General features: G+C 42.2%; 1 protein-coding gene across 6 annotated transcripts in view; it reads right to left on the reverse strand.

Moving 5' to 3' along the window:
* Rapgef2 (Rap guanine nucleotide exchange factor 2) overlaps positions 1–23,187 on the reverse strand; it is a 221,891-nt gene that overhangs the window by 151,858 nt on the left and 46,846 nt on the right. For 4 of the 6 annotated variants that reach the window (XM_055596547.1, XM_055596548.1, XM_055596551.1 and 1 more), the window contains exons 2-3: positions 8,312–8,347; positions 2,808–2,878 (exon numbers count right to left, since the gene is read on the reverse strand). In XM_055596547.1, coding sequence (XP_055452522.1) covers positions 2,808–2,878; positions 8,312–8,347 — 107 coding nt within the window. Of the gene's footprint in view, positions 1–2,807; positions 2,879–8,311; positions 8,348–9,816; positions 9,836–23,187 lie in introns of those variants that run through there. The other 2 variants (XM_055596550.1, XM_055596549.1) reach the window with 2 other exon arrangements.

Below are 23,187 nucleotides of genomic sequence, written 5' to 3' on the forward strand. Positions count from 1 at the left end.
TGCCCTGGCTGGGACTGCAGTTGTACCACGGAAGTACAGTTTCAGTCCTGGGCCTGCCTACCTGCCCTCACTGCACCTTGGGGCTGGTCCTCACACACTGAGCGCAGAACATCCTTAATTCCTCCTTGAAGCTAGACCTCCTGATGTCACTTAATTCAGAAGGCAGAATCAAACTCTTCTAAGAAATTGGATTATAGTTGTTTAATCTTCTCTGTATAGTTACTTTTGTTAACATTTGTACTACAAAGATTTATTTGCTTCACCAAAGAACGATCACAGGTTTCCTTGAAATCGGTCTTTTACATTGTTCTCAGAATGTGACTGGATTTCTCCCAAAATGCAGGAAAGAAATTAATGTTTACAACATTGCAGTAAATGGGGCTATTTTATGTAACAGGATACAACTTTACCAAATTTCACTTGCAAAGTCTGAAGCGCTTAACAAATACCAAATGGGCAAGAAGAAGGAAACAACTTAGTAATCAGCATGACTACATTTTACATTTGTGGAAGCAGAGGCTCAGGAGGTGTGCATGAGCAAAAGTAGAGTGATCTATCTCCCAAGAACAGAACAGTGTAACAACTATGATTTGTTTCTTTCTTAATGATCCTGATGTGTCTATAAAATAATAGTTCTAATTCATCATGCTGAGGAACATACTGCATTTCAACAAGATTTTTGTTTCCAACACTAACTATGGCTGGGCACATGCCTCAGTGGTAGTGTGTGCCTATTAAACACAAGGCCCAGAGCATTTCTGCTCTCCCATCAGAGCAGAAACAGGGAGGATCTCTCAAGTGCTCACACGATGGTTCTGTTCTTAAGAGCTTTCTGAGGTCTGCTCCTAACTGCCACACTTCTCCTCTAAGTAAATATGCTACTCCTAACCCACATGGATTACACATCCACAAAATAAAAATAAAAACTAAAATTGTATTGGAACAATGCATCTGAAGATTTGAAGGGTTAAGGTGCACAGTATGGGCTCTGACCACAACACAGGGGCACTGGCTGTCATGCCTACTTTCCTGTTCACACGTGTCAGCCCAAGCTAGGCTGCATAAATAAAATAAAATCCCACTCGGAACCTTTAATCTTCTACACTTGCAAAGCTGTATTAAATGCAAGTAGCAGCTGGCTCTTCCCTGTCCATCTCAGGTTAACCTTACTTGATAAAACTCAAAGAAAATAACTTACCTAGGGGAAACAATATGTGTTTTCCCAGAAATGGAAGTAGTGCTCGTGTTTACTGGAGTCATGAGCCTTTTCTCCTTTATAACTCAGCTATGACCTCGTTCTAAAGATATATTCCATGTAGTCTGTCTGCTATAAATGAGAAGCCAGACATCTGAAGGGCTCACCCTTATAATGAGTCACTTTCTAAGGCTAGACTAAGCTATATTCTTGAGTTAATCAGTAACTTCTACCAAGGAATCACCTCAGAAACAACAGAGAGTGCATAATTCTGAAGCTGGCTACTGGGTGTGTGAATTGCTTTGTATTACTTGTATTTCTCAATTTTTTCCTTAGAAAAACTGTCATCACAAAATTTCAAATGAGCTGGGCGGTGGTGGGCAGTGTACGCCTTGAATCCTAACACTTGGGAAGGTGTGGCAGGAGGGAGCAGCATGAGTTGGAGGCCATCCTGGTCTACATAATGAGTTTGAGGACAGCCTGAGCTACATAGATACACCCTGTTTGAGAAAACAAAAACAAAGAAAAATTAAATGAAAGTTAGACACTTTAAAAACTGCTATCACTGCAATTTTTGAGTCATCTTCAAAAATCCCAGTTTTGCTCTTTCTAATAAAAACCTGTCTGGATTTTTAAACACTTAATCTATAATTGAGTTTAATTTAAATGATTTTCATTTAAAAATTAATTTCAGAAACATTCAATCCTCTTGATACTTTTTTCAATTAACCGACAAATACGAAACTGACATGCTCACAAATTAATTAGTGTTTAAAGGGTATTCCTTTCATAATTAAGAATGGCTGGCATCACAACTAGACAGAACAAAAGAAATACGACCTCATTGTATCTTAGTTGGCAGCTATCTTCCCAGGGTTGTTTAGTTCCTATCGTACTTAGGCCAAGTCGCTTCTTTACCATGAAATCTGGGTAAGTATAAATGAAGCCAGTGTCTTACTGTACTACAGAAGCTGGGGACATTTCCATGCCACATTGGAACCAGTGTGATAGAAACTGGGGTGCCCACAAGGGGCCAGCCACACACCTAAGGCACTTGGTACAGGCCTTCAGAGATCTAGACCGTGCTAAAGCAATGAGCCTAATCACTTGCTGAATATTTTAAAGCATGTATGAGTGCCGAGCGGTACACAGACATAGGCAGACATATAAAAGACAAGGACCTCTCACTCCACCTCCTTGGTTTTTCTCTCCTTCTCTGTCTGTCTCTGTTTCTCTCTGTCATGGGTGTCCTCCTCCTCTCCTCCCCCACTTCCCTCAAATAAACCTCCTTGTATCAGGAAAAAAAAAAAAAAAAAAAGGCCAGGAATGGCAAACAATGCCCCCTTTTGGTGTTTGTACCAACTGAAGCTTCTTACTGTCAGGAAGGGGAGGCAGCACTGGGTTGGAAGCGCAAGAATCTAACCATACAGAAATGCTAAAATATGCAGGACTACAGCTGAATTCAACCTTGCAAAGTGTAGCAAAGCAAGCGCAGGGTACATCAAGCCAAGTATTCACGTACTAAATCTTCTTTAAGCTCAAGTCTTACTAACAAGTGAACAGAGACCGGCAGCATTCTACCACTGTTACGTTAGTGAAACCGCACACAGACCTTAGTTGGTGCTCCCGCAGGTTTGATAGGGCTTCCATGCCGTGTAAATAGGAGTACACTATTTCCAGGTCCTGTTCCAAAGAAAAGAATAGGATTATTAGGCTTATCAAGGAAGAGAATTTTTTTTAAATAGCATGTTACAAATTAAACTGTACATTCTTTTATAGACATTAAATAAACATTTTCAAAAAAAGTTAGCATGTCCAAATGCTATCCATTACAACTGCTATCAGAACATACACAAAAACCTAGTGAATTATAAAATAAACTCACTAAAACTTATCAAAGCAAATTCTTGACCAGCTGATCTTTGTTACATACTTTCTGCTGCTTACATCAAAATAGCAAATACAGGACCTTCATTTCAACACATGGACACATATTTGCCAATATGATGATTATTCAAATTACCTTCTCAATATTAATGTATGATATTTTATAATCACCTAATCATCAAGCATGAATTTAAAGAAAATGTCTTATATTTAGATTTTAAAAAAGAAAGGAAAAAGTTTTTCTCTAGCTCATGATAAAAGAAAAAAGAGTCAAAGTCATTCATAAAAGTTCAGAATAGGAGAAGGTGTGAAGTCCTATTTATAACCACATATGAAGGCCAGAAAGGCACTGGTATTACAGGATTGCAGTGAATACCTGAGGTTATACAGTTGATGATACCAAGAACATGAGTAGGAATATTCTCCTCTAAATCCGTCAAAATCTAAGATAAGGATATTGTAAGGTGTTTGAAGATTAAACTGCCTCCTTTTAAGCAATGGCTGTGGAAAGTGATAACCCACAAGTGACACTGTTTGCCCTTTTCAGGCCAGAAAAGCACGGGTATGTACCATGACCACCATCACTTGTTTTTCACCGAGCTGCCTACAAAACTTACAATTTGCCCCACACCTATACTGCTTTTGTTAAGGAAAATACACAAAACTTCCCACATGCATTGTTCAGTGGGAAGTTCACACTGAACTTCCCAAAGTTACTTACCAAAATAATTTTAGAAAGAAAGAAGACTTTTACACCTCGAAAAAGGAAGTATGAAAGATACTGAATAGAAGCAAGAACCTGGATCTCAAAGACAAGAGAGAAGGCAGCTGTAGGGCCTCAGCAGAGCTCGGGTCTATGGTTGTAAAAGCTTCCCTTCACATATACTCTGTCAAACCAGCATAAAGGGGCAGTTCACTGACCAACTGGCACTTTAAAAATAGTAAGAGTTAGAGGGGATGGGAACTCCACAAGCAGAGCAACAGAACAAGATAATTTGAACACAGGGAACTTCCCAGAGACTCATACTCCAACCAAGGACTATTCGTGGAGATAACCTAGAACCCCTGCACAGATGTAGCCCATGGCAGTTCAGTGTCCAAGTGGGTTACATAGTAATGGAAAGAGGGACTGCTTCTGACATAATCTGATTGGCCTGCTCTTTGATCACCTCCCCCTGAGGGGCGCAGCCTTACCAGGCCACGGTAGAGGACAATGCAGCCACTTTTGATGAGAACTGATAGACTAAGATCAGAAAGGAGAGGAGAACCTCCCCTATCAGTGGACTTGGGGAGTGGCATGCATGCAGAAAGGGGGGGGGGAGGGTGGGATCGGGAGGGGAGGAGGGAGGGGCTTATGGGGGGATACAAAATGAATAAAGTGTAATTAATAAAAAAAAAATGCTAGTAGAAAAGATTTAAAAGATAGAATGACAGAAATAAGTCAGTAATGTTAGGACCAAATAAAATGATGATGCATACAGCAGAAAAAAAAAAAAAAATCTGCCAGTTTCATTAACACCACACTTGTTGTATTCCTGAATCAGTTACCTTGTAGGTTGGCATGACATATGTGGACTTAAGAAGTTTGTCAGTGTGCAATGCTATATAGAGATCACACATAACCTATGAACAATTAACACCAGTATTTCTTTATATTAAGGCAATATCCATAACTTGTAAGCAGAGAACAATGGGATATAGCCCCTGACATAAGAGAATGTGCTGGCAGCTGTTCCTGAGTCTGCCACACACAACACAGACTACAGGAAGGGAGTGACACGCTGATTGTTTCACACCACTGAATAACGCCTGGCATTTTTCTAAAGCAGAATTTCCTTCTAAACCTACAGAACTGCAAAAATTAAACACCACACCTAATCTCAAAGTTTCTGTGGGGGGAGGGGAACTTTTAAATGAACACCACCCAAGCATCACATAGCCATAAAGTCCTGTCTGTTTCATGTACTTTTGGGGATTTGGGGGGGGGGGGGTTGTTTGTTTGAGAGGTATTTTGGTTTTTTTTAATGTAATTGTTGTTGTGTTTTATGTATATGGGTGTTTTGCCTGTGTGTATTTATGTATAACACAATCACACAGTGTCCACAGATGACAGAAGGGGGCACTGAATACCCTGGAACTCGAATTATGAATGGTTGTGAGCCAGGATGGGTGTTGAGACTTGAACTTGGATTCTCTGAAAGAGCAGAAAGTGCTCTTTTTTTTATTAATTTTTTTTATTTCTTTATAGTAATTACAGTTTACTTACTTTGTATTCCAGCTGTAGGTCCCTCCCTCATTCCTTCCCAATCCCACCCTCCCTCCCTCATCTCCTCCCTGCCCCACTCTAAGTCCACTGATGGGGGAGGTCCTCCTCCCCTTCCATCTGACCCTAGCTTATCAGGTCTCATCAGGACTGGCTGCCATGTCCTCTTCTGTGGCTTAAGTAGGCTGCTCCTCCCACAGGGGGTGGGGGGCGGTCAAAGAGCCAGCCACTGAGTTCATGTTAGAGACAGTCCCTGTTCCCCTTACTAGGGTACCCACTTGGATACTGAGCTGCTGGACATTGCAAGTAGGCAAAAACAAGAAACAGGGCAGGAGCCTACCACAGAGGGCCTCTGAAAGACTCTACCTGGCAGTGTATCAAAGCAGATGCTGAGACTCATAACCAAACCTTGGGCAGAGTGTAGGGAATCCTATGAAAGAAGGGGGGTTAGCAACAAGTGCTCTTAACTGCTGAACCATCTCACCAGCTGTGTCTTGGATTTTATAGATCTAAACACAACACAAACTTTTTAATGAATTCAACTCTCATATCTAATTTCTTCTATTACTCTTGTTGATTTGTTTTTTATTTTGTTTTCGTTTTTCAGAGACAAGGCTATGCTGGCACTAGCTCTGTAGGTCAGGCTGCCTGCCTCTTCCTCCTAAGTGCTGGGATTAAAGACATACACCACCACCACCACCACCACCACCACCACGTCTCTTGTATTACTCTTAACATTATCTCAAAACAAATGTGCTGAAATGGTCTATGCTCCAGGAGCTTACAATAAGATGGCAGAGTTGATCTACATTGTTCTCCTACATAGAAAGCAATGCTATCTAGCTTGAACTAGACATAACACACAGTTTCTATGTGAACATGAAGCTACCTAACTGTATCAAAGAAACTGGTGCCTCCCCAGCTGCCAACGAACAAGCAATGTGTCACTAAACCCTAAGGACACAGTTTGGTATTCATCAGCAAATCTCTGCTCTTTGACCCAAAGAAAGACTAAAAAACAAAAACAAACAAACAAATCATGGCTGTAGGTGAGCTATGGAATACAAATCACAGGAAGGAAGGAGCAATCAGAGATGGAGCTTTTCTCAAATGTTTTTACCAGTGACTGAGGACTGCAGTTGAGGTAACTAACAGGCAACTGTGGGGTGGACACCTTTTCCCAAGGGGCAAGAACTATCTGTTGCCCCTGCATGTCCACTGTGCAAGCCAACCCCTGAAAGCTAGGAGGCTTCCAGCAGAATAAGCAGAAAACTCAAGCTGCAGCAGACAGCAAGCTCCTCACACTGAATTCTCGCCACCTGTTTCCCCTTAACTAAGGCTGCCTCTCCAGACCTCTCCAAGATGAAAGGGAGGAGTAAGTAGTGTAGAGGAGGTAAGGAGCACCCCAACTCCTCACAGCAGCAGGAGCCTGCAGCCAGCCAGCAACAGAAAGAAGACTGTAGCCAGCACAGGAGCATGTCTGCAGCGTCCCACAGTAAGACTTTGTCCAAGGTACACAAGAGAATACATGGACTTCGGGAACGTATATTCTTGGATTATAATGTTCATTTTTTCTATATGGACTCAGAAAACAAGGTTTTACTTCAACAAACTTGAAGAAAACAAAAGGCAGAGGCACTAAATCACCTAAAGCACTCCAGTTTCCACTTTCCCGGAAAAGTGATGTGCCAGCTGAGACATTCCTAGCCTCCCCAACTGTACTTCCTAAGTCAAAATCCACAGGGCTGTTATTATGTACGTAAGACCCTTTAAAAATGCAAGCTATTTTCCCCAAAATTCTCTGGACACTGAGCATAAACAGGAACAAGTTGCTGTAACCAGGAAGCGAATTTTTTTAGAACAATAAGCTTTTCCTTCTACCCTATGAAGGATATCCGTTTTACAAAAATAGACGCCGTTTCAAAGGAGATTAAAGTTAAAAAATCAATTGCAACCAAGCAGACAATGAGATTGACAGGCCAATTGGAATGTAAGTTTTCCCTGGACAAATAAAGTCCCTTTTAAAAACAAAGGCGTCCTTAAACACTTTGGTTCAAGGCCTACAAGCATGAGGCATCCCCCACAGAGACAAAGAGAAAGAAAGGCAAGAGTCTCCAGAAAGTCATGCTCACCCTTAAGGGGCAGCTCAGCAAAATAAACAGTTCACTTAAAGGTAGCTGTTGACATCTTCTGTTTGCTAGCATCAACACTGCAACAGCAGCACACAGCACTTTTAAATGCCACCTTTGGTGAAGGGAAGAGAAACACCTCCTCCTCTGGCCCCATCAGGGACAGATGCGCATTCATAATCCCCAGGGTTACAATGATGTGATGATGATCATGATTAAAATGGAGAGGAATTACTTTATCTATATTATTAGTAAAGAGCTTTTCCTTTAAAAAGGGTTATATATATATGCATGTAAACACATCGCATAATATACTTGGTATGCCTTAATATATTTAGAAATAAACTGGCTCCTCTCAGGACTAACTCAAGGGAATGAAGGCGAGAATGGTGTGACAATGAGCAAGCCTGTGACTGTCCAGACCTAGAAGATAAACGTCTATGGGCGTGGGCATACAGAGGAGAGAGAGGGGCATCCACTTGCTGAGCTGTGGTCACAGGCCAGGCATTGTACTGATGCCAAGAGAGTCTCCCTTGGGGGTCCTGCAGACAGAAATGTAATTTATCCTTCTGAGCAAATGCTCAAGAGCAATGATCCAGAGATCTGTGTCTCCAACATTATTCATGAAGAGGGTAAAAGCTACGTGTTCAGTATTTCTGCACTAAAACGTATGCAAAAGCTATTCCAAGACTGAAGAAATAGAGAGACGATAGTCTTTGGAGCAGAATCAAGTCTTACTTCTCCTTCCCCAGATTTATGTGGCCCTGGAATGTGACTGAGATCGTATTTGTGAAGCAAAGTAAGGAATGCACAGGGTAGGCTGTGAGGCTCAATTACATGGAATTCTGTAGCAGTACAGCGCACACACCATGCCTAAAAAAAAAAAAATAGAACAAGGTAACTGAATTTATCTAGGAGATCAAAAAGGCTATATTCCTGATATAAAATTTAAAGTCTTTCTGAAACATTTACATACATCAGAATTTTCACAATATATTCTTTTAGTCTGCAAGGATAGTCTCTATACCGCCCCCCCCCCCCAAAAAAAAAAGTCTAATGAATATAAAACTTACAAAGGGCCCCTAGAGCTTTCTGCTTTTGCGTAGCCCTGGCTGTCCTGGAACTCGTACTCTGTAGAGCTGGCTGGCCTTGAAGTCTGCCTGCCTCTGCCTCCAGAATGTGCTAGGATTGAGGTGTGCAGCACTGTGCCGGGCTTAGAGTTCCCTGCTTTTTAAATTCAGGCTTTTAACTGCTGTTGTCATTGTCCTTACATAATTTTGTTCTTTAGGACTAAAAAGGGCCCCATACATGAGCATGTACTCCTCCACTGAGCTAAATCCAGACTTTTATTATCAGGTTTAAAGTGAAATGTGACCAATGTACAGTTTATCATCTGTAATCACTACAGTTCCAAATGACTTGGTTTGAAAGAGGAGAAATAATTCCTAATTTTTCCTCCAATATAGACCAGCTAGGAACATATTTAAGGCTGGCAAAAGCTAAACAGCTCACACTGCAATATCTCCTCTCTGGCGGCTCCCATGTGCTGTATAACATTAAAAATGAAATTTGCTTCTGCCGCTGGCATTCAGGGACCCTGGGTCCCTGGCATCAAAATGCAAGTCTCACAAATCCTTCTTAAAACCCTGAACGAATGCCATTAACTCATACTTGAACCCACAGACTTTTATACATGCACACACTTAAAATATTTACATTTTAATCTTTTAAATTTAAGCCTCCATGCTGCCGACACTGGGACTATCTCTGAAGACCCAGTCCACTTTGCTACCCTTCTTGGATAGTTTTTCACCCGAGGATATCTGAAATTCAGGGTGGTATATGGTTTCTTCTCTCTGAGTAGCAGTTTTAAGGCGCCACTGGGGTATTGTGAGACATAGTTCAGTCCACAGAGCAGCAGCAGGTACACAGACAAGCACTCCTTCAACACCCTTGCTAGCAGTATCGAAGCATGTCCCACAGAAGGCAGTTCAGTACTGCACACGCGGTGCCCACGAGGTCCACAGAGGACACTGAAGCCAGCCAGGAGGAGCCCAGGGACGTTGCCATAGCTGGGAAGCAACCCTGCTGTCTGAACAGGGTGAAGGGCCCTAGCCCTGGCAGTGCCTCCTCGCACTGTCTTGATGCATCAGTGGAGACTCTCACATTCAAGCCGGCCCACACTGGATTCCCCACCCAGCTGAAATGCCAACAATCTCTCCACCCATGACATGACCGGGAGCTTTGGGAGGAACCTGCCAGCCTGCTCCCCAGTGAGGTCACCGCTTACACACAGACAACAGCCTCCTCCCGAGCTGTACCTTACCACATGGCTACCCTACCTGTGTCCCTACAGGAGAGCTCTGTCCAGTCACTTGCTGTATTTCATCTCCATCAGGGAACAGGCACCTTAGACAAAGATGCCACTGTTCCTTCTTCCACTTCCATCTAGTCTCTGCGACTGCCAGCTGACCACTGAGCAAGGGGAGATGCAAGGAAAGAAGAAGGTATCTTCTCCACCAGAGTGCCATATGTTCCCTCTAGACTCTGAGAAGGGTGGGGAGAAATGGGCCTTCGGGATAGTCAGAGCACTGGAAAGGCCTCCTAACGGTCTGCGACAATCCTCGAAACGGCCACATGGTGGCAGAATGGACCAACAGCCCTTTCTTGGGACTCAAAGGAAAAAAAAATCATCACAAATTCAGGTCTCCCAGGACCAATGAGAGAATAATGGCTCCTTTGTCATGCCTCTAACGGGGGAACACTTCCACGGGCCCCCTGCGTCTAATTCCCAGCACCCCTGCTGGGTGATAAGAAGGATGAAGTATTTTAAACAGCCTCTCCACCCACAGGGCTGATACAGGCGGAGCAATCAGATCCACAGCTCGGGTCACTAGACTACTGAGGGGTTTCAAGCCGCCCATCACTCACACTCTAATGACAGCACACTTAATTTTTTTTAAAAAAAGGAAAGAAATCCAGAGCGTGGGATATATGTGTGATCGTCAATAAAATTCTTAAATATCTATTCTAACCCTACATCATGTGAAAGCAAAACACTGTGTTTCCAAGGTTACTAATTAACACCCAAAAGAAAACAATCCTCCAGGGCTGTGATTTCATCTGAAGCCCAGGGAAGCCTGGTAGCTGTGTTACCTACCTAAGGTCATCAACCCCGAGGACCTGATGTATCTCCTCAACCTAGGGCTTATCTCAAACTTTGGATTTTTATGAGACACGTGGGTGAAGAGCAATGTTCAGGTTACTCCGTTGTTAAAATGTCCCTGAATATTTTCCATAGGGGAGGGGAAAAAAAAAAATCAACCTTTACTTTTTTTTTTTTTTTTTTTAAAGTAGGGACTTTGAAAGAAGACAGAAGGATACTGGGCTATGGAGATAGCTCAGTTGCAAGCCTGACTTCCTGAGTTCGATTGCCAAGACCCCCATAGAGGTGGAAGGAGAACAAACTCAACAAAGTCATCCTATTCTCTGCATGTGCACGCACCCACTCAAACGATAATAAAGTGTTTTAAATACTGATTACCTCCTTAACATGGAGAATGCAAACTGGACCTGAGAATTACAACAAAATTCACCCTGTCCCATTCTACTGAAAGTTGGTGCTAGGGACCTGAGAGCCATCATGTCTCGAGCAAGAGGAGGCAGAGATAGGGAGGCAACACTCTCCAAGGCTCACCACTTGCTGAAGAAAATGCAAGAGCCAAGTGATGCGGCCACAACAGAAGCCACGGGCAGTTTTGTTTACAAAATGTGCATCGTTGTGCATGTAGGGGAAATTATGTAAGCAAGCTGTTTTCACTTCTGAAGATCAAAGTTTCTCTTCAGCAAAAATAAAAATCAACAACTTCATCCTGTGGACAAAAAGTAAGTGTCCAAATCAGTTCCTGCTCGTGAAGATCTTGTGTTTTCCTTCAGACAGTACCTTCACCATCACAAGCCTATAGCTTCCCAGAAGTCCCAGACTCCTCTTAAGGGAGAAAATAAGCTTTGCATAAGATACCTTCATTTTAAAGCATTTTAATGTCTCAGCACGTGAATCCAAATTTTAATGTCATGAGAATAAATTAACACAATAGAAAACCTATCTGCATTCAACTGTGCTCTCCATCACTGAGTTACCATTGGCTGATCAACAATATTTTCAGTTAACATTTAAACAGCTGAATAAGTACAGCCTCAAAAAAGGTCAACCAGCTATGCATACACATATACACACACACACACACACACACACACACACACACACACACACTCATTCCTCACTGAATTCTGGTCAATCTTTAATTTTTAACAATCAACTAAACACCAACTACCCTTCAACACTTAAAACACTCAGCTGGCTCCACTCACAGTCTGCTCTGGTTACACCTGCAGACCTCATGGGTTTCAAGTGGGCTAAAGGGGGTCACATATTCTGCCACTGAACTTCCAACTCTCTTAAAAGAACTGTGTCCACACATCCCTAGTGCGCCTGAGGTTTCCAATATTCACCTAAGTCCAGAGGCTTCATCAAGAGCCCTGCAGTGGTGGCATGCAGAGAGAGGTCTTGATGGAGGCAAAGCAGTTTAGGTCACTGAGGACAAGACACAGCCCCTTACTGCCTCTTAGCAAAGAAGTGTATGCACTCTCTGAAGGAAGCACATTTTAAATATAGAAATCTTCATCGCTCCCATTTTTCTAGGACAAAAGACAAAAATAATTCAACATCTGTTTTTCCCATCTTGCGTGATTTGCAAGGTCTCAAGTACCAATAGTATTACTTATTCCAAAACATTTTATTTCTCAAGCGAATCTCAGAAAGAGGCTGTAGACTACAAAAACATTAAATGTTTAGTTCAGTCTGGCCTCTTTCAACCGATCTGTGCAAGTGAGCAGCTTAACGGCACACACAGACCACCATCTGGTGGTGGAGGTCACCAATGGATTTCAGAGATGAATTGCATACTTTTTTAAAATAATCAGTGTTTTAACCAACTGAAATAGCAGGTAAGTCTGTCTCTGGAGAATCCCTTCTTCAGTCACTACTTTGCAACCTCCTTCGAGGCACAAGTCACAGTACTGAGAACCTCTGTACCTCTCCAGAGGACAAAGTGTGCAAGTGTTAGAACCTGTGTCTGGGCCAGCGCCATTTGTAAACAAATCCCATCAGTCTCCTAAGCAAACCCCACCCCCTATGAAGGCGACCATAATTCTCCAGAACTCAGGAGAGAGGGGAGATCTTGGAGTGATGAGATTCATCCCAGGAAGGCAGTCACCACAGAGAGGACGCCGCAGAGGGAGAAGGAGCAAGGATGACCCTGCTGCACAGGGCTTTCCCAGCAGAACATGGAGTGAGCTGCTCTAGAACCAGGGCTACAAGGTGTGGCCAAGCTTGATTAGCAGTAGCTGCTGGAGCTGTGGCATCTACGCAGGAATGATGCAAAGCCTTTTCCTAGTGAAGAATTCAAAGAAGGCTAAAGTGGGGGTCTAGGGAGAAATTTTCACTACAGTGCAGCAAAATGAGAAGTCAGGACAACATCGCAAGACCCTTGAGAAGCTAAAACTGTACCTTTCTTTGGGGCTCATAAACTTCCTGTGTGGTTGCCGTTCCTACAATGCCCTCACGGGATTACTACCAGGTCCGCACAGTTTGTCTAGCGGCCTTAATGGAGGCTTTTACCTAGGTATCCCGATTTCTGAGTGATGGTCAGGAAGGTCACCGGTCTTGCTCAGTGAAATCCCCAAACTCAGAGCCCTACCGTGTGTGGTCCCAGCCTGGCAATCCAACTGATGCAAGAGTAGAAAGGCTGCAAAGATGCAGGAGTATTTACCTCTTCCTCTCTATGTCAAAAGTCTCCAGAAAAAGCATTCGAGCTAGACTCCTCCATCAACAAAGCTAGTGACTTCTTTTTCTTCTTTAACATTGAGAAAACTTAAAACTAGTGGAAGTATTCTGAGCTTTTGGAACAGAATGCATATTTTGCTGAAAATATTGGATGACACTTCAGGCAGGGTAGGTAATCAGATTAAGTAAGCCCTGCCAGGGTGTACACCCTTCAGTCCTTAACCTGATGAGGCTTGTTTCTAATTTTCCTTGAATGTCTCACTCAATCTTGCTTGAGCCTCTGCTTCTTTAGAGATAAACTAGGGATAACAACTGAGTTCAAGTTAAGATCTGCAAAGCCCTTCAACCATGCCCACGCTTCTAACAGCTTTGCATTTCTTGTTTTTTTGTTAATTTCTCATTTTTTAAATAAAATACACTAATATAGCTAGCCCGGTAAGACTGTAGAGCTTAGGAGGTAGACAGCTGATAGAAAAAAAGGCCTAGAAATATATCTGCATATATATGACCAACTGACTTACTAAAAGCACAGCCAAAGCCCCAAAGGAGAAGAAACAAGGCTGACATAAATAAATGGTTCTGGGAAAAGTAATAGTCACCTGCAAGAAAATGTAATCAGGGGCTGAGAACTTGGTGGTAGAAGACGCTGGATTCACTCCCAAGCGCTACAAAAAGAGGAGGGAGGGTGGAAGGTAGGTGCATGCAAGCGAGTGTTTGTCAAATTAGACCCTTCTAAACAAAACAACTTAAAATAGACAAAAAAATTCTAAGACCTGAGCATGCCACCATGGTCCCAGGAGGGTTTGTGACTTGTCACAGCACAGGCCTCAAAAACAGAAGAAAAGGGTAACGTTACATTAGAACTCTGCCCATAGCCATCAGCAGAGTCAGAGAAATTAAACACATTCCACAACCACACATCTGACACAGGATTAATAGTCAAAATATGCAACTCAACTCAAAAGGGGGGAAAAGGCACAGAAGCTGAATGGATATTTCTTAGAAGACATACAACTGGTTGATGGGTATCTAAAAGACATGTCTGGTATCTCACATCATCAGAGGAAAGCAAACGGAAAAATCCCAGATATCGCCACCAGCGTGGCTTTCAGATAAAGTCAAATGCTAACAAGAGCTAGTGAGGAAAAGAGAACTCTTTAAAGAGGAGGCAGAAAATAAATTAGTACATTACATGAAAGCAGTGTGAAGACTCTCAGAAAAACAGAATACAAATTCCACAAGACCCAGCACCTTGCACACATGCAAAGGAACTGAAGTCCGCACGCTGAGGGACATTGGACCTCCTGCTCTCTGCGGCATCATCACAACAGCCAAGACGAGGATGCAACGAAGTGCCCACTGACAGGGGAGCAGACTAAGAAATATCACACACACACACACACACACACACACACACACACACACACACGGGGAGGGGGACTGGGGCTGTGCAAAGAGAACAGAATAAAACCCTCAGCCTTCACCTTTTTCAAACGGAAAGTATTTTAAAAGTAGAGAACAGGATTTGAAAAGTACTAAAGAATGTTTAACTCAACATAATCTGTATCTTTCTTAAGACAGACAATAGCAACATCTGAGAATAAGGAATCCAAACTCCGCAAAAACACTGCCTTAGGATGCCACCTCACAGATAGGCAAATTGGCACAATGCACTTTGGCCTTCAAAGAAATTTAGCCTATCAAGACAGAAAGCAGATCCTCACTAACAGCTACAATGAGGATAGGAATAAAGCTAAGAACTGTGGAAGCAGAAGGGAAAGTTCTGACTCTCAAGATCAGCTGCTGCCTCTCCATCACAGCCAGCACGTATCAGAACACCTGTGTCCTATCCTACAGTCGTCTCTTCCAACCTTTGATCTTCAAGCCCCTTCCAAACACGTTACTATGGAAGGACAATTATAAAGCTCTCTTTCACTGGACAACTTACTGATTACCTACTACAAATTAAGGAGTGGAATTTTTACCCCATATTTAGCACCAGATCCTCAAAGATGCGAGGTAATTTCCGGTGCATTGTTATGGAGTTATTTACATTAAAAGATGTGATACTGACATAATAAAATAATACTAATTTTGTACTAATACGTTTGCAAGGCCTTGGACATGAAATGCAGCTTAGCAAAGCCATGCTGTGCTGAACATGCAGGCGACCTGACATCCAGTGCCCTGTGCCTCTCGCTGGCCTCCAGGGCCAAGAGCAGACGACACACACAGGAGAAAAAGGAATGAGAGGCAGGGTTGGATCCTCTCTACTGACTGGTCACCCACAATGAAGCTCCAGGGCTGACTGGGCACGGTGCCGGCAGCATGCGTGCTGGCCCCGTGTGGTCCCAGGCGTGCACAGTAGTGGGCTCCTGCAATACTGGCTGCCTGGTATTGGAAGCACGTGACATTAGACGTGTGCGGAAAGTATGTGTGCTTTGGAACACCTGAGTGAGTTCGGCTGGATATTTTCATTGATGGTAAACATTTACGCGTCCTAGGGAAATCTGGCATTTGACCAAATCCGACACCCACCCAGAAGCTGGTTTTATGAAGTTATTTAAATTTATCCAGCTCCAAATACATCATCCAATGGCATGAAAAAGGGAACTTCCCCTGCAGCGGAGCGGCTCCACTAACAAGCCCTACATCAGTTCTCAACACGGCGTGAGCAGCTGCACCAGGGGTTTCCCGACGGCTGGGCAGCACCACGCATGTGGAGACTGCACTTTAGACTGCACTTCGTTGTAGCCGCCCCAAACGGAGACACAACCATCACTGAATAACTAACTACACGACACTACTTGTGTTGTGTGCCATTTACTAGCTACTTAAGCTCAACTTATGCAGCAAATACTGTTTTATTTCTTATATTTCTGAAATGACAGAACTATATTATATGTATATTAATATGCATGTAATCTCCGCAAACCCTCCTAATTATGCCAGTGAGGATTCTATCAAATATACACATTTTGCTCCAAAATAGCTATCATGTAAGTAAAATGCCGTATTCTACCTGAATACCTGGAGTGCGGAGGGGAAAGTAGGCTGGGTCAGTAAACTTTACACATTACCTCCCAATGCGTGAGATACCCCTCCACTATTTATTAGTTTTGTAAAAATTAAATTTTTACAAATCAAAAAATACAAAAGTACATAATCAGTGATTTTTTTTTTCCTCTTGTATCTCTTTGGTGTATCTTGTGTGAAACACACATCATTTAAGCACACAGAAATTGCACATGGAATTATATACTCTTTAATCTATTGGTGCTATTTTGCAATACTCCCATAAACCATAGCAGTCGGAATCTATTAGCATAAAAAGATAAAAATCACTGGCTAAAATAATCTACTGAGGAAGAGGCAGAAAAAAAAACACAATCACAAGAGGAAGGGATGTGCAGCTGGGCAAGGAACTTGAGGAAAGTCAACAAGTATGAGTCTAGCCATTTCTGCCTCTCCGCCTTCCCACGGGTCTCTTCAATTGAAATTCACACTAAATTTCCAAGCAACAACTAACAGCCATGCCCTTGACATTCCCCTACTTTTCACAAGTGCATCTTTTTGTTTTTTTTCTTTATCTCATGAGTTTCCTGTTGTATTTCTCATTTTGGGTGGCATGGACAGTTTGAACATACTTTTTTTCTATCATATACAACAATAAAATAAGAGACCCAACAGCATTCTGGGCTCTCTCCTTGCTCCCTGCATAATCCCAAAATTTCTTTCGGCAGTGTTAATAACTGGCGTTCATCAGTGTTCTCCCCAGGCCCAGGCTCTCCCAGAGCCCCTGTGCACCCCCGAGTCCAACCTGACAGGACTCAGCCTCTGAATGCTATCAGGCTCACCACTCCTCCACTCTCCTTAACATTTATCTGTGCACCAGACATTCCAGGTTTATGGTATTTTTAATATATATATGAAATACACCGGGACTAAGACAACACAGACACTACTGGATGATGATCCTGTGGAAATGTATTTTATCTCTCTCTCTACTCCCACTGTCCCTAGGAAATGTCTAAAACTGCTCAATTCTGGAACTCAGGCAGCAGGGAGGCTAAACTCTCCTGTGTGGCTGAGCCCCATGAGATCAGCAAAGCGGTAAAGTTGTGGCCCAAGTCAGAGATAATACACCCTGCGCCAATGTTTATTATCTGCAAAACAAAGACATCTTCCCTCTAGCAGCACTGAGGTGACCTGAACTTCCCGAACTTGGAGGCAACCACTTTGGACGGTCCACTTTTTTCTGCCACCATCACGCTCCCAAGCAGCCCCGACTCAGCATGCAGCACTAGGCCTGAGTTTAACAGTACTGCGGATCCAAAGTAAGTCGCTGTGCTTTCTTGACAAGCTACTGACTGAACATAATTCAACTGCTCCTCCTCATCATCATCCTTCCTCCTCCTCTTCATCCTCCTGATCATCCTTCCTCCTCTTCCTCTTCTTCTTCTCTTTGATTTTTTTTTTTAATTTTCCAAATGACTGATGCTCAATATCAATGCTGCAATAAAAACACCTGCTTCTGCACTCAATCCAACATGAATATTCACAAAATATGTCATCAAAGACTTTTGGACAGAGCTGGTACCCAACTGGAAATTTCACCCTACTGACTAGTACTCGTGTATTATCCACACTACAAGAAGAGGGAAAAAAAAAAAATCACAAATATCACCAAGCTGTGCTTCTAAGAGCCAGTCCGTCGTGGCAGATGACTCCAAAGAAACAGTGTCTTCAGACACAGCAGGGCTGTGTACATGTAATTCACAGACTATGGCACCATGCTCACAACTTCAAGCCAGAGAAAACCCAGCAAGGAGAAGAGGAAGTAGACACAAAGACCCAGGTCCCAGCCAAGAAGCAATTTTTTTTAATGGGCCCCTGCTGGGGCAAGGAAAATCTGTTTTCCCCAATGGAGTTTCACTGACGTATCAACTCTACCAGGGCACACCATGCTCAGGAGTAGCTGGCCAGCACAACACAGACTCCATATTTTCTGTGCACTTGGTTGTTGTTGCTGTTTTGCTTCCGTTTGGTATTTTTCTTTTGGATTTCTTGTTATTGTTTTGATTTGGGGTGTTTTCTTTTTGAATGAAAGAAAATACAAATTGGATGTGTAGGGAGGTGGGGAGAATCTGGAAAGAGATGGGAAAAGAGAAAGAATGTGATCAAAATAAACTTTATAAAAAATTTTGTTGTTGCTCTAGTTGTGTTTGTTTTTTGTTGTTGTTCTTGTTTGTTTGTTTGTTTGTTTGTTTTGTTTTGGGTTCTTGAGACAGGATGTCTCTGTGTAGCCCTGGCTGTTCTGGAACTTACTCTATGGGCCAGGCTGGCCTCAAATTTACAAAGACTGGCCTGCCTCTGTCTCCTGGGAGTAAAGATGTATGCCACCAACGCCCAGCTATGAAAAAGTTTTTCAAGAGCAACAAGTCAAAAGATCTTTAGGCATACCCCCATAAATATGTAAAATTATTGGGTCAATTTTTAATTAAAAATAAATGAAACATTTAGACAACAAAGGTGAACTTTAACCTATATAAAGAGAGATAAAATACATAGGAAGTTACCGCCAACCATATTGGTATGTTTTCCTATGTTCAAAATCTACCATATACCAAGTGAAGTATTTGAATGCTCTATGTGATGCACCATTTTATTAAACAGGACCCTTTTTAATCGATCATTTATTTAATTAGTGTTCAGCAATAGTTCAAGAAAACAACTAAAAATTAAACATCAAGATAATTATTCAGCCAAGCGCAGCTGGCACATGCCTGTAGTCCCAGCACTCAGGGAGGAAGAGGCAGGCAGATCTCTGTGAGTTCAAGGCCAGCCTGGTCTACAAAGCTGGCCACGGCTACACAAAGAAACCCAGTCATGAAAAACAAAACAAACAAAGACAATTATTCATAGCTGGCTTTATGCAACTGACATCATGTTAAATAAATTTATGCCACAGACCTTTTCCCCCCTCCTACAGAAAGGGAAAAACTCCTTCAAAAAACAGTTTTTTATGTGGTCTTTCCAAGTTTGCTGAATAGATTCCAGCATTGAAGACTTCAGCAGCTTCTGTAATATTCTGTGCACTTCATGTTTTAAAACTGCGCTTGACACTAATGCAAAACAGCCGACTGCACTAAACCACAACATACCCATGTACCCTTTTACAATTCTGGTGACCAGGTTACTATTTCTGTGCTTTGATATTATACTTAATTATTTTTATAGGAATGTCATGTCAGCAGCTTAGCTATCTAACAACCAAAATACTGGTTTTAAATCTGTTGTATCAAGCCATCAAGCTATAATGTATCATATCCTGAAGTTACATGAAAGGTAGTCTATTCATTTGGAAAAATAACATAATACATATCACACATCTACTGGATTAGAGATATTTTCCATAACAATTCCTATACATAATTTACATTTAATGATTCACTAAAGAGAAAGATCTCTCAGTTCTCTCGCTCACTCACTCTCTCACACATATGCATACACTTCACAAGAAGCAAGATCATTACTTTATATCTGCTACAGGAAAATTTTCAAGTGAAATTTTCTCATACTCGCTTCTCCCACTCACATTCTTTCATACTTTTGCATTGTTCGTGTTCATTCCCCTCCCTCTTTCCCCTTAGCAAAGAAAAAGAAAAGAGTCGTGATACATGTTATAATTTTGTATCCAGCAAACTTGAAACTAAAGTCAGGCCATAAGAGGCCTCACATCTACCCCTGATGCTGATCCAACTATGACACAATCTTTCAACAATCACTTTTGCAGGAAACTAAAATTTAAGGCCATGATCAGAAACAGCAGTTTAGGAAGAAAAACAACTCCAGTGGCAACATCCCGTTTTTTAAAAGGCTGACATCTTGTATGAACTACCACACACCTTGAAAGAAGATGAGTGACAATTTTAACGGCCTAAGATCAGAGCTTCACACATGGCATCGACACTGGCATCGTCCCCACCAGCCCGTCCTTCAGTGATGCTATTGGCTATAATGTGTCCTCTTGCTTTGCAGAGTTCCAGAGCCTCTCTAACTTTTCAGCAAAGCCTTCTTGGCAGTGTTTCAAACCACACAGTGTCTTCCAGTGCATAGTAAGCCCTCAAGTCCAATGTGTTGAATCAACCAATTAAATGGTTCTTCCAATTCACTGAAAAAGTCTGATTCTCACCACAGTGCTGAAACACATTAACTAAGCACTACGTTTTCTTAACATGTCCTAGTTTACTAAATTGATATAATTTGTGGGTAGAGTGAATACTATTTTTAAAATCATATCTTTTATTTTTTTACGTAAGTCTGCCACACCTGACGACCCAAGTTCTATTCCTGGGACCCACATGGAAGAAGGAAACAAACTCTTGCAAGTTGTCCTCTGACCTTCACGTGAGTCATGGAACGTGAAATGTGTAAGTGTGTATGTGCATCTGTCTGTGTGTGCTTGCATGTGCACACACACACAAAGTAAAACAGAAAGGAAGGACAAACGGACAACTAAGAGTACTCCTTGAGGTGTATGTGATGAGCACTGGTAAGAAGGCTGAGCTTTGAAGTCCACAGCTCTGCCACTCACATGCTTTGTGTTACTGACCTAACAAGAGTCCTGCTTGAAACATGGTGGTACATCAGGAGGATTAACTGACAGAACCAGCTGGAACCTCAGAGGCTGGTCTGATAAGATGTGGCTGCAGCGGAGGCTGGCATTTTGATGGGCTCCAGAACCACGCTCATCAGTATGCAAAAGTAAATTGGCATAAAGTATGTAACTTTAATGTGAAACATGTCTCCCTGGAAAGTGAAAAATATTTTTCATAACAATTTTAGCTGTTAGCAGCAACAAAGTAAGTTTATATTAATATTTGCTATATTTTTCATGAACATTTAAAAATGTGTTAGGGATGGCATGCCATGGCTGAGTCTCCTGAAATCACATCAGCTGTGATTATCTATTCAAGATCTTCTCCACAAGACTGTGCCCGTTGTGGACGGGGGAGGGATTCGTGGGACTCGCCCTCCATGAGTACTGTATGCAGCCAGTGGTTGATGGGGACAGTATAGACTCTGGTGAGGTGCTCCCCTAAACAACACTAATGAGAATCACTGGTCACAAAAAAAAAAAGAAAGAAAGAAAATACAAAACTGTTCAAGATGCCTTACAAATGAACAGAATCCAATGTTTGCATGCTGTGTTCTCTTCAGAATTTTATAGTCTGTACTCTTTGAGACAGAAAGCTTAGATCTAGGAGATAGGCTAAATTACCATACGTCTCCAGAGAAAGAGAACAGTTTGAACTCTATTCAAAGAACACCATTCTTCCTTCTCAACCCAAACACATCACAGGGCAAGTTTAATCCATATGAAGATAAGCAATTACACATGGCTCTAGTTAACCAATTATTCCAACCACCATCACGGAATTCTCCCTTGGATTCAGAGAAAACTTTCACAGAAAGATACCACAAGGGATTACAAATTACACATGACACACACCTTTAAATATAACCAAACTATCCCTGAAGAAAACTACTTCCAAATACAGTTAAAGTGTGTGCTAAGACTTCCTGACATTGGCACCAGAGAACACTCACTAACATCCAGTTTTACTAACAATTTTAATGCACACTGAACATTTACTTCCTGAAAACAAATTCATACAAATATCTCAGAATATTTAGAATGCAGTATAACAAACAAACAACTCATGCTTTACCCAAGAATTAGTAAACCTCCAACAAGGTCCTCTTCTCTCCCATTTCAGCTCTCCAACCATCATCCACCAAAAGCAGTACAAAACTGATGTCTTCCGTCAAAACCTGCAACCTCAGACTGCTTTAGTGTCCATTAGTTACAATCCTGATCACACAGAATTAACACAATAAAAATACAACGGAGCAAAGCGCCTAAGAAACTGCTTTTCTTCAACTTTCTGAGATCACTTCTGTAAAACACACATGACACAGATATCCACCCAAACTTGCTACACAGAGAAAAGAACAAATGGGCATTTACTAAGAATACACGACTCAGACATGGGCAAGCTCCGTAAGCTGGAGGTACACTTTCTTCATGTTTGCTAATGAAAATAAATGAAACTCCAGCCACAGTCGACACTGTGTGGTGAGACACAATTTCAGATCAGAAAGAGGTGCGATTCGGTCCTAGGATTTATCAGTGCTTTACCTCGGTAAAATGAACCACAGAGGTTCCTGGGTTTGGCAGAGAACCAAGATAAAGATGTGACACAGGAGCACGATGCCTGCCTTCCCCTCACTATAGTTTAAAACAGTGGTTCTCAACCTTCCTAATGTTGCGACCCTTTAATAGTGCCTCACATTATGGTGACCCCAAACATAAAATTTTCATGTTGCTACTTCAGAGCTGTAATTGTGTTATGATTGAAATGTAAACATCTTCTGTGTAAGCTATCCGATGTGTGACCGTGAAGGGGGTCGCGACCCATGGGTTGAGAACCACTGGTTTAAATTATGTCTCTGTGGTCAACTGTGTAACTGACATCCTGGATGAAATCCCACGTGACTGGAGGGAGAAACAAAGCCGTGTGTAACTAATGAGTCCACTACCACATTTCAGGGTTACACATCTGTGCCGAGGGGACTCTCCTCCCAACAGAAGAACAGAGGGAGAGTGACGATGTCTGTGTAATAATTGCCTCACACCTCCCCACAGGCGTGGGATCACCTGATACTCTGCAACAGTGCATCCCAAGACAAGGAGAAGAGACACGGCTGTGTCCACCCATAAACAGCATGCAAGTCTGCAGGGTGACAGCCTTGTCGGTCATTCACACCACCACCAACTAAAAGTCCTTCAGGTCTAAGAAGG

Source organism: Psammomys obesus, unplaced genomic scaffold (genome assembly GCF_907164565.1).
Source record: "Psammomys obesus unplaced genomic scaffold, mPsaObe1.curated_primary_1811, whole genome shotgun sequence".
Lineage (NCBI taxonomy): Eukaryota > Metazoa > Chordata > Mammalia > Rodentia > Muridae > Psammomys > Psammomys obesus.